This window comes from Mesoplodon bidens, assembly GCF_964165515.1.
Source record: "Mesoplodon bidens genome assembly, chromosome: 8".
NCBI classification, from domain to species: Eukaryota; Metazoa; Chordata; class Mammalia; order Artiodactyla; family Ziphiidae; genus Mesoplodon; species Mesoplodon bidens.
The window spans coordinates 28,461,287-28,473,846 of NC_138165.1; the positions used below are offsets into that span (position 1 = coordinate 28,461,287).

The 12,560-nt window shown below is 43.0% G+C and overlaps 1 protein-coding gene across 1 annotated transcript in view; it reads right to left on the reverse strand.

Moving 5' to 3' along the window:
- Positions 1-12,560, reverse strand: part of MYO3B (myosin IIIB) — a gene marked incomplete at both ends in the record, with an annotated part of 389,659 nt that overhangs the window by 143,555 nt on the left and 233,544 nt on the right. Inside the window, 2 exons of the mRNA XM_081243223.1 lie at positions 8,038-8,243; positions 10,400-10,477. Coding sequence (XP_081099349.1) covers positions 8,038-8,243; positions 10,400-10,477 — 284 coding nt within the window. The remainder of the gene's footprint in view (positions 1-8,037; positions 8,244-10,399; positions 10,478-12,560) is intronic.

A 12,560-nucleotide genomic window follows, 5' to 3' on the forward strand; every position in this document is an offset into this window, starting at 1 on the left:
ATTTTACTCACAATGCTGAAACTGTCCATTATCCTCCCTAAGTATTATCTCTTACATGTCTCTCGCAACCACGTAAATCAGTTTGCAGGGAACTGAGGATTCTGTTCACTTAGCTGCAGACATAGTAACTTACCTAAATAGCACATTAAGACCTATTTTATGTCAGGCTCTCACCTGTGTGGTTATAGGTGAAAAGAAAAAAAACCCAGGGATGTCCTGGGAGAGATAAGGCATGGCATCGCCATCCTAGCTGCTGGAGGATTTGTGTTTCCTTATTCACTGCTCACTACCCAGAGAAGAAAGTAGCAGCTTTATTTTTTGAAAATTGAAATTTGGATTTCAGTCTTTCTTGATATGTCTGGATTCTTCTGTGATGCTGATTTTTCTTTCAACTCCTGTTTTGTGAGCCAGTACTAACCCTGGGGCTCTGTAAGAGAATATCAGGGACCCTGTCCTTATAGATAAAGTTTTCACAGTGATAACTGATGACATTCAGTTCACTTTGCAAGAGCTAAAAGCATTTGTTGCAGGCTTAAAACTGCAAACACATCTTTCCATGGCAATGGGATTAAAGGGTCCTCAATATCTTGCCTGCTTCCACTCAGGCACTTCTGCACTTTTTAATTCTTAAACTACAATCCTGAGGAAGAAGCTGGTAGCAAGGAGCAAGAAATGAGCGGGTTGTGAGGAACTGAAAGTATTTATTCAAGTTCATTCAGCCCCTTAGTCGTTCAGTCACTCCTTCATTCAATTAATAAACATTAGATTTCTTTTCTGTGACAAGCATAATTAGTGCCTCTCCCATTACCATTCCCACATCTTCCTAGCTAACTGAACACCAGTTTTTCTTTGGGTCACAATGCACCCAGCCCCAGACCTGTTCCCCACTTTCTAAGCCCCTCTTTGTAGCTAGGAATGGTCATGTGACACAGTCCAAGCCAATGAGAGGTGATGTGAAATGGTTTCTGGGAAAATGTTTTCTTTCCTAATAAAAGCTGGGCAAATGTGGCTGACTTAGCTATTCGTCCTGCCCTTTCCCTTTCTTCCTGCCTTGAATGCAGACATAATGCCTGGAGAGGTAGCAGCTACCTTGTAACCATGAGACTATAAGCTAACCCATACACACTAAAGATGGTAAAAAGAAACGAAAGGAGGTCAGAAGATACATAGGCCCCTGATAACATCATTGAACAGCTAATATAACATTAAAAATAGCTTACCTCTCAATTTCTTTTTGTGAGAAACAAACAAACAAACAAATCTATTTGGCAATGGTTCTCAGTTTGGGCAATTTTGCTCCCCAGGGGACATTTGCCAATATCTGGAGACAATATTTATTGTCACAATTTAGGGTGGGGGGGTGTTGCTATTCGCATCTTAAAAGGTAGAAGCCAGGGATGCTGCTGTACATCTTACAAGGCCCAGGGATAGCCTTCCACAACAAAGAAGTACCTGGTCCAAAATGTCAGCAGGGCTGAGACTGAGAAACTCTGGGTTAAGCCACTAAAAATATTTATTGTTTGTTATTCACAGTCAAATGCATTCCTAATTGATAGATTCCCTGATTTGAGAAATACTAAACATATACCATGGGCCAGACACCATACCATACAAGTTGCTAGAGATACAAGAATAAGTAAGAAGTCAACGGTCAAAGTCCAAATATGAAAGACTTGAAAACAAAGGTCAACTCCAAAAATGTCTGGATGTCTAGAGTTGCTCCAGACAATCCACTGGCAAAAGTATGTGGATCTCAAAGGACTGCTCTAGAATCCAAGAAAGTCAGTTGGTCAACTCTGGAGATGTCCTCAGTGAGGAGTTTTATGGGTCTTGTCTCTTAGAGTATAAATTGTAATAGAAAGAAGGCTTTGTTAAGGGAGTATTAAATCATGGCAAGAATTCTGCAGTATGAAAGGGAAGAAGCAGCCTTCTTGAGCAAAGTAATTACTAAAGACTATTCTTAGAGTACAAATAGAGGCCAGGTGAGAGACCCTGACAAAGAAAAGTGACATCCGACACAGTCCTAGATAGGACAAGGCTATCATGACCCATACTGAGAAAGAGAAAACTGTCAAAAATGCAAGAAGATGAATTCAAGCTGGGCCAGAATAGACTGTAAGTTTTTTCTAATCCCTTGGTGAAGTAGAGGTGGAAACTGTTTTCAGAAACCTGCTGTAGAGTAGAGTGGTGGTTCAAAAGACATCCCAGAAGACAAAAAGCCAACTATGCTTAGGCTAACTTAGTAAACTGTATATAGTTCTCATTCCAGAGTTAACACTGTTATTGTCAACAGAACTTTTATTCTTCTTAGGAAATTCTAAATTAAAGATCTCCTCTAGGGCTTCCCTGGTGGCACAGTGGTTGAGAGTCCGCCTGCCGATGCAGGGAATATGGGTTCGTGCCCCGGTCCGGGAAGATCCCACATGCCGTGGAGCGGCTGGGCCTGCGAGCCATGGCCGCTGAGCCTGTGCGTCCGGAGCCTGCGCTCCGCAACGGGAGAGGCCACAACAGTGAGAGGCCCGCGTACTGCAAAAAAAAAAGATCTCCTCTAGCTACCCAGGTTGGGGTAGACCCTTTGGCACTGTTACAGTTGATTCCAGGGTATGTATTGGTCAGATAAGGGGTAATGAATGCCTATGGTTTTAGCCTATCCACCCTCTTCCTCACCTTCCTTTAACAGAGCCCCTCAGACCATGGTTCACATGGGGCTGACTCCATGCCCTGGCACGTGACCAAAGACCCTGCCAATCATCCCCCTGGGCACAGTTACTGGTATAAGCACCAGCACATGACCCAAGCTGGGACAACCAGAGAGTTCCTTGTATGGGAACTCTCAGGAACTTGCTTGCTGCTGATGTTGCTAAGCCTTTAGGATGCTTCCTACAGGAGCTTCCAGGAACCGTCTTTGCCAACATGTGAGGAAGAACTGCCTAGCTGACAAGAAACTCAAAAGAGGGAAAGCAAAGCTGCTGAAAAGAAGACAGTGGTTTGGTAAAATAGCTTGACGTCTTGTATCCAGACATATCTTTGAACTTCCTAGTTATGTAAGCCAATATATCATCCCCTTTTAAATTTTGCTTCAATTCACTTCAGTTTCAGTCACTTGTTATTAAAAGATTCCTGACTAATACACCAAGTAAGCAGCCTGCTTTTAGAGGCTCTTGCCTTAATAGGGCATATGTTGTGCTATGTTAGGGAGCTCTAAATCTAAAAGATTCCTTCTTTTCTGGAATGTGAGCTAAGAGGTGGGAAGATGAGAAAAGAGTCTAGAAAGGAGCCAGAGCAGAGAATCTCCCTTGCCTGTGAAGTCTGTCTCTTCTAGAAAAACAAAACAAAACAAAACACATCAGCGTTTATTGTAGAGAGAAGGAAGGAAAGTTTGTTTAAATGTCACCTTTTTAATGTATCAAACTCTAATAATAGCATTTTCAAGCTGCGTAGAGACTTTTTATTAACTTATTACGGTTTCTTACCTTTTCTTGATAGAGAGCTATTTATCACTTACCTGAAATCTTATGCTCTAACAATCTAGAGTCTACTTTATAATGCAAATTAAACTTAACCTCAACAAAGCCAGCTCCATATTCTTGTCATGCACTTCAGAACTGCAAGGACCAAAGAGTCAGTCAGGAGATGGTAAAAGAAGATAGTGATGAAGGGGAAGGAGTAAAAGTTTGATTCAATTCAATAAATATTTATTAAACACCTAATTTGTATCAGGGACAGTGCTGGACAGTGCTGGACAGTACAGATACAAAGTTGGCTGCAAAATATCCCTGCCTCCCAGGTGGTTAATGTCAAGGTAAGAGACCAGCAGCTAGTTTCTACCTCAATGTAGTAAGCGCTACTGATGAAGTTCATCAGAGGGGCTCCTAAGTCAGCCTGGGAGAGGCAAGGAGGGTGTTGTAGGGAAGAAAAGCCTGTTCAAAGTCCTGAGGAATGAGCAGGGGTTAGCCAGGTTAAGTCAGCTGACTGAAAACTTGGAGAAGGGGGATTCAGGCACCAAAGCATGAGCACAACATGAGCAAAAGCAGGGAAGCATGGAATGATGTGGGGTGTTCATAGAACTCTTAAGTAGTTTGGTTTTTGCTGGAATGTGAGCTGAGAGGTGGGAAGACAAGAAAGAAGAGACTGGAAAGGTGGGCAGGATCCAGACAGGGAGACTCCCCATATCAGGCAGAGGGGTTGATGCTCACCCAGTGAGGTCTGGGATGGTCATTTCAATTAAGGATTTTAATCAAGGAAGCAACATGATTAGATAGGAATTTTAGGTAAATTGTACTCTGTGGCTCCTTGGAGAACAGAAGAGGCATGAAGTCCGTTTAGGAAGTTAAGTCAAGAGGGTGGACAGAAGAGCCTCAAAAAGTTTGGAATAGGTATTGATCAATGGGATAGAATTGAGAAGTCAGAAATAACTTATGACCAATTTATGGTCAACTGATTTTTAACAAGGATGCCAAGACAATTCAACAGGGGAAAGAATAGTCTTTTCAACAAATAGCGCTAGAAAAAGCTCAATATCTATGAACAAATGAATTAAGTTGGACCTGTACTTCACACCATACATAAAGATAATTCAAATTGGATCACTGATCTAAATATAAGACCTAAAACTATAAAAGTCTTAGAAGAAAACATAGGAATAAAGCTTCACGACCTTGGATTAAGCATGGTTTCTTAGATATGACACCAAAAGCATTACTAACAAAAGAAAACACAGAAAAATTTGGCTTCATCAAAATTTTAAACTTTCATTCATGAAAAGATACCATCATGAAATTGAAAAGACAACCCACAGAATAAGAGAGAACATTTGCAAATCGTATATCTGATAATGGGCTAGTATCCAGAATATATAAAAATCAATAATTAAATGGGTAAAGGATTTGAATAAACCTTTCTTCAAAGGAAATAATACAAATGACCAATAAGCACATAAAAAGCTGTTCAGATTAGATAGTGGTTATTGTTGCACAACTTGTGAGTATACCAAAACCTTAGAACTGTGTACTTTTTTTTTTTTTTTTTTTTTGCGGTACGCGGGCCTCTCACTGTTGTGGCCTCTTCCATTGCGGAGCACAGGCTCCGGATGCGCAGGCTCAGCTGCCATGGCTCATGGGCCCAGCCGCTCCGCGGCATGTGGGATCCTCCCGGACCGGAGCACGAACCCGTGTCCCCTGCATCGGCAGGCGGACTCTCAACCACTGCGCCACCAGGGAAGCCCAGAACTGTGTACTTTAAAAGGGTGATTTTTATCATATATGAATTATAGCTCAAGCTGTTGCTTTATTATTATTATTATTGTTGTTGGTATTAAAAGGCCTTGGGAGAAGGGATGGGGCATTAATAAAGCCTTGGGAGAAGGGATCGGGTAATTCCCAAGGGAAACTTTTTGAGAAACTTTAGCAGGTAAAGTTGGCAGGACTTTTGATGAATTGTTTGAAGAAAGTGAGAAGACAGAGGTGACCCTAGATTTCTGGAGGAGAGGAAGCAGAGGAATAGAAGGGAGAAGGAGATGAAGGAGATACCAGGGCACATAGCTCTCATGCCATCATGAGAAGAAATGGAAGTTGCTGATGAAGGAGAAGAGGTAAGAGTTTCACTTTGTTCAACAGACACTGATTTAACAACTGTTATGAATTGGGTCCTGGGAGAGGCAGTTCTCCCGCCTGTGAGCTCAACTGGGAGAGGTGGGCCTTTCTGGAGGACTCAAGAGGCTGAGCCCCCGGAGTCTGCACGTAATCTCTGAAAATCTTTAGGATGTGGGCTCTGTGTATTCCTGACTTCTTATCAGGCAGATGATGAAACACCTTTTACAGAAATAGTAGGTTACTTGCCAAATACTAGATCCAAGAGGAGACGAGAACTCCGATCTCCTCACTAAATTATACTATTCTACAAGAGTTTAATAAACAAACCATAAGACTCTGAACTGAATGTGCTGTGCTACTCTTTAGACATTGGCCAGAACACATCCCAATATGTGCAGTCATATGTGTGTATCCCAGTATAGACCTTCTGCCAGACCATACTTCAGAGCCCACTGACCACAAAGCCAATGAGTGTTCATAGTCATTTTCTGTGATGTCTCAACAGCATGACTTCCAGGAGGTTTCAGCCAGCTGCCCAGCACTGTCAGGTGGCCTTTCTCATGCCTACCTGAGACTAGATAGATGAATGCTTCCAATCCACCTGGCCCATTGATGAGAGGGTGTTGGAAGTAACCCTTTCTTTGAAGGCTCCATGAAAGGAAAATAGGAAGGCACTTCTAAGTCATTTTGCCAGAAAATTCAAGGATGATGGGGCAAAGAAATGTTTTAGGTTTGGCCATGTCTGAAGACTTGGGTGACTTGGGGAAGTCCTTCTGCATTTGAGAACCCGACAACGTAATCCTCAAAACACTGCCTTTCAGGTGTGCACGTCAGGCTTCAGTCCTGAGTGCCAGAAAATACAAAAAGGTAAAGAGTAACATTAAACAAGTCTTTATCTTTTATTTACCACCACCTGATAAGCCCTGCCTTTGATTGTTTTGTCTGCATATTTCCTGCTGAGAGTTTACAAAACAGCACTCCTGAACAGGAAGATAAGAGGCACACCTATTTGTTGAATAACATCAAGGAGGGAAACTGTTAACTCATCCATTTTGTTGTTAAGTTGCTCAAAAGGATCAAAATACCAATTAACCTGCTGGCTCAGAAATCTTTGATACCCTCAGATTTACTGACATTTTGAAACTCTTGTTCATACTTGCCTATTGGCTTTCTGATTACGAACAAAGAAGTGCCAATCTGTTTAGCATTTGACCTGTTTTCTCAAATATTTTTATGTATTCAACACTTAGTGGCTAAAAATACTTGACTAGTCACATTCATGAGCTAAAATAATCTTTTTTTGTTTGTTTGTTCCACCTCCAAATTTAAGAGGGAAAAAGAGGCTCAAAGACACTTTGTTTTAAAAAGCCATTTCGTTCTTATTTTTAATTTAAAAGCTCTCATTGCAAGGAACTTTATTTTGCCCTTTTCTCTCCATGGAATTTAGTGGCATTGGGAAGACCTGATGAAGCGACCCGCCATATTAGGATCCATTCTTCCCTGAGGAAAAAATGGAAAAATGACCTTGGGCATAAGTTTCAGAACGGTGGTAAAAAGAAACAGATTTTATAATGAATATTAATTTTCCTCTCTGGATATCCTCAGACAGTAGTGTTCCTCAGAGATGGTTTTTTTGTTATTCTTGTTCCTTATTTCTTCACGGAAAGTTTTGTGAAAATTCTACCTGTAATCATATGCATGTGTAAGGCATACCTATGGCAGCTGTTCAGAAAAGAGCAGCATTTCACTCTTAGGTAAGGGCAGTTTCTGGGTTTAGAAAGCTCTACAGCAATTTTTGCAATAAACATTTATTGAATGCAGGAGACCGAGGAGATTAAAAGTGTGGCTGCTATAGCCAGACTGCCTGGGTTCAAATTTTGGCTCAACCATTTACTAGCATGGGATCTTGGTAAAATCACTTAATTTCCTTCTGTGCTTCAATTTCCTCAACTGTAAAACGGGGATAATAATAAAGCCTAGCTTACAGGGCGGTTGTATGGATCAAAGGAGATTATATATTTGGGACAATTTAGGTGCTATGTAGATGTTAACTATCATATTATATCGTGCCAGATGCTGGGAGAGGAGTGGACACCTGGGTGCATTTACATTTGCCAGAATCTTGACCCATTTATGGAGGGATACTTTTGCCATAGCAATTAAATATCTGGAGATTTTGAAACCCAAGGATATATAACAGATAAATATCTATGGACATTTTTATTTTTCAAATGTGATCAGGAGGGAGCTTAACCTGTCCCCCAGATGACTGTATAATTTAGTTGGAGTACAAGAGAAACACAACATTTAAGCAAATAAATGCTAGCTGGTAACTAGCCAATTACATGTTTGGAGGCAAGTGGGCAGGAGGAGTGATCCCAGGGGACAGAATGGCCTTGGCAGAGCTGTGTTCAACATAATGTAGTTCCCAAGATACCAGACTGACCTTTTCACAAACTCTTCGAAGAGGATACGGTGGGAATAACCCTGCTGGCGGATGCTGACCGTCTCTAGGATGCCTGTGGAGCGGAGCTGGGCCCGCACTCTGTCTCGGGTGAACTTCAGTGCCTCTCGGTCATCGTTGGGCTTGATGCAGCGTACAAAGTGGGGCTGTCCCACCACCATTTTGGAGAGCAGATCCATCAGAGAATACTACCAGGGAGAAAAACACACACGAAATGAGGTTACCACAAACATAATAGATAATTACGGCACAGGCCTGCTGGGCCTCCAGGGCAGTTTGTTGGCTTCTAAACAACTCATGGAACCTTTGAGGCTACAGAAGAATCCAGCAAAATGAAATAACAATATAAGTTCTGACGAGTACTTATCACTGCCCACAGATTCAAAAGTATTCTTTAAACATCACCTGGTGCCAGGCAATATCCCATCTGGCAGAAACTCAGCCGTCTAAGAACTTGCTTAGGTTACCTCGTAACTCCATCACCAGAACTAGCTTGTCTCTGGTATGCCAAGGTGATGTTCATAAACTGTAACCATAATTTAAAATATCCAGCTTTGGCTCCCTAACTCAGGGGTTAGAGCACTGGTCTCATAAAATGTCCAGCTTTCAGGGAAGGGGTCAGTTGCTTCTTCAACCTAACAATCACCAGAAAGTCTAAGCAAATCTTACCAATAATAATAAGGCAGAGGAAAAATGAGAAAAATAAAGAGGGCAAGGAAAACAAGAAAATCAGAGGGAAAACAGAGATTATAATGAAGATGAACTAACATACAGCGAGCGTCTGGCATGGGGCTCTCGCAGAGAGAGAGCACACAGAAAAGCTGAGCGGTGCTCGCTGCTCCTCACGGGCATCCACTGGGGCAGCTCCTCTTTTGGACATGCCTTCAGGGGCAATCACAAGCCACATGTAAAATCAGTCCCATTATTTCATAATCCTACATCCTACTAATCCAATACATGGTTACCTAGCTTGGCAATGTGCCTTTTTTTAGCATTTTGGGACCAGTATTTTGAGGACGCCCAAGTGGTTGTTATGGATATATTTCTGAAAATTGTAAGCCAGAGGCTTCTTCTGCTGAAAGAGGGACTCTAGGATCTTGAGGATGGCCTCACAGAGTCAATCAGAGCCTAAACACACACACACACACACACACACACACACATATGCTAGGAGGATATAGTCAAGCCACTAAAGGGACATGATCAGGGTAGGTCTCAGATAAGAAATAAGTGGCAATTAGAAATGTCCAACCATGAGGGATGAAGCAGGGGCTGAAAACCCACCTGCTGGAGAAGGGATCACTGTACAGATGGAGTGCTGGACCCAAAGTCCTCTAGGCCCTTACAATCCATACCCCTGAGGCCAATTCTAGTCTGCCTCTAAAGCACAGCTGGATAAGTCAGACTTCTTAGCTTTACATCTTTCTTGAACCTGCTAGCTTTTGGTGGAACCTTCTTTCCACGGTGCTGGCTCCCAGGCCCTACCCTTCAGCCTGCCTGGCAACTCCAGCTCATGATCCACTTGACTTACCATTCCTGCCAAACCCCTTCCTGGGGCCAATCCCACCTTACAACCTTATTTCGTCGTCCCTGAGTTCAGTATTTCCGTCTTTGGCTTAACAGCATGTCCGTCGTGAAGCTGCCTGGACCTCAGCCCCCTGTAGTCAATGATCTAAAAGGGGCTTCCAACCCCAATGCTTAATAATTTGAAGATAAACAAATCTGTTCAAATTAGTACAAAGTGTCAGTGTCTTATCTTTCCTAACTAATGTGCATTTGACAGAGTCCCTCTTGAGATGACGTTTTTACTCAAAGGAGTCATTTCACCAGATGAAACATGAGGAATTGTGGTAACAGAGATGGGAAATAATTGGGCTCAGGCAAATGGGTCTTGCAATGGGTCAATTCAATCTAGGAAAAGAAAGTCAAAGCTAAGACATAGCCTCTCAGGAACTTGATAAACCATCTTCTGGAATTGTATTAACTACTTTACTTCTCAGTAAATATGCTGGAAAAGTGGCTGACTCCAGTAGTTTTAAGGCCAAGAAGCAGCTGAAATGCTAACAGAATCAGCACATTCAATGGACAGGGCTATGTGCCAGTGGCAGAGAGGGCCTTCTGTACACACTTGAGGGCTCATCTGGTCTTTCTGAGATCAGAGAACACTGTACTCAGAGGGGGGTTCCCTGTTATAATTTTCCTCTCCCTACACCACCACCTTTCTTAACTGACTCTTGAGCTTTGCTCTTATTTCAGTGACTCTGTGGTATCTGGGCTTCTTGTGGGAAGGGTTGGCAAGTCCTTTCTGGAAACAGGCAGAATAGAGATCAAGAAGACTCCATACCCGGAAGTAAGAAGCCATGGTCTGCCCCTTCATGTTGGTGGTTTCTTCCGGATGCCGTATCACCTCCAGAGTGTCCACCTGGAACACAGGCAGAGGCAAGTGGTTTGAGGATATAGACAATTTATTTTCCCCAAATCTGAAAGGTTATTTGGTCAAATATCTGAGGAGCCTTGATGTTTAGGACACAACTGTACAGACTGTGGGGGAGGAGTTTAAAGACATCTAAAAGAAAAACTGAATTCACACTGTTCTACTCTCTTGACAATGACCACACTCTGTGACATACTACATGGTCTCAGTACAAACCCCCATCAGTGTTATTTCTGTATTTCTCCATGCTCTAATGGGCCACTATTAAGTTCTCCAATAATGTCACGAGACCAAATTATTTCTTAAAAGAAAACTGGGCAAAACCCATGAGGCTGGGCGATTACAAAGCCCCAGACCCAAAGCCCCCGTTGCACCACAGGGCATTAGGGGAGCCCTTTCACCTTCCGGCCATCAGACACTAACCCTGCTACACTTCTGCTGCTGCCCACAGTTACCACGTGCTCACTGCGGACCAGAGCTTGGGATACACCTGTTCCCAATCACCTGCCCCAACTACCTGGGCCGACTGGAAGGAATTTAGAATGAAAACAACTGTGGCAAACAGTTGTGGCACCCTGTGTTCCATCATTTTATCTCAACAATAAAATCCCTGCTCCCGCACACTCAAAGCTATTTGGTTTGCAGAGCACATGAGGGGCGTTTCAGCACCAGCCTCCTCTGTGGCAGCCTCCCATCTGCTCGGAACAGGTGGCAAGGGTATGACGCACAGACATTTGAACTGGAAGATACTGCTGTCAGCACGTGTGTTCCACTCAGTGGATCGCTGTCCAGGCAGCCACCGCCCCACGGGGTGAGAATGTCTGCAGCCTTGTTCAACAACAGTGAGAAGTGGGTGCTAGAAGGGATGGGGCCAGGGGGAGGTGGGTGAATAATGAGGCTTACCTCGAGGGGCATTTAGGAGACTGTGTGCAAAAGGGAAGAAAAGGCTTCAACTGGCTTGGATAAAGAAAACAGGTCTGTTTAAGAAGGGGAATAAATGTGGAGCTAAGTTTTCAAAGACTAGAAAAGCAACCTAAATAGTGAGCAGGAATATAAGGGTAACTCTGAGAGAAGTGATGTCAGGAGTCGGGGGTCAGGGGGCGGTGCGCGGTGCAGCTTGCATTCTCTAGGCTGCAGATTGGATCTGTTCCCAAAACCATCATTTCATTTGGATGCAGCTGAAGCAATGGTACACCTGCCTGTAGGTCTGAGTTTTTAATATTTTTAATGAGAAAGGAGGAAATGAAAGCTCTGTGTTGAGAAGGAAGGCTGCTCTCATAGAGAAAAGAGAAAAACACAAACACACCCGCCCCACCTGCAGAGGTCCTATGGTGTTATCTGCAGGGACCACATGGAAGGTTTCTTCCCCATCTCACCCCCACTTGGAGGACAGAGCTCAGCACTGGTGAGGTTTGGGGAAAGCTAGTTAGGACTGAAGGAAGAAAGATCTTGGCTAGGGTCTGCCTTCGGCCAAATTGTAAATTCTGAGAGTTTTCCTAAACATTCTTTCTCCCCACCTGACCTTCATGTGCACACAACTTTTGGGAATTTCCCACTATTTGTTTTATTCAGAGATCCTCCCTGAAGAACCACAGCTTGCTTTGAACCCTGCTTTTCCTCCTTCCTTTCCCTCCCTTTTCACTCAAATTAGCCAGCGAGTGCCAGCCTCTCAAGCTCTAATTCACTGTGAAAGGGCAGCTGAAAAGCTCATCCATATTTCTCTTACTATAGCATTTACCTGTTACCCTTCCTCAGAACATACAGTGGACCCTTGGCATTTGAGAATTTAACAGTTTAGTGATCAGAAAAATCTCTGATGTATATTAATTCTGCTAAGACATAATTTAAAAAGTGTGATATGCATTGTTTTCAAGATCGGTACCCATCCCCTGCAGCAAACTGGAAAAATACAGAACGAAGCACCAATCTGCAATCCAACTTATAGGGCTGGTGTGCTCCTGTAGCCACCCAGCACGACTTCAGGTCTGTCCTTATACTCACATACAGAGTAACTCTTGTAAAGTCAGTAAAAACCTTTTCTGTGTTACATATAACTTGGAAATGTTAATGC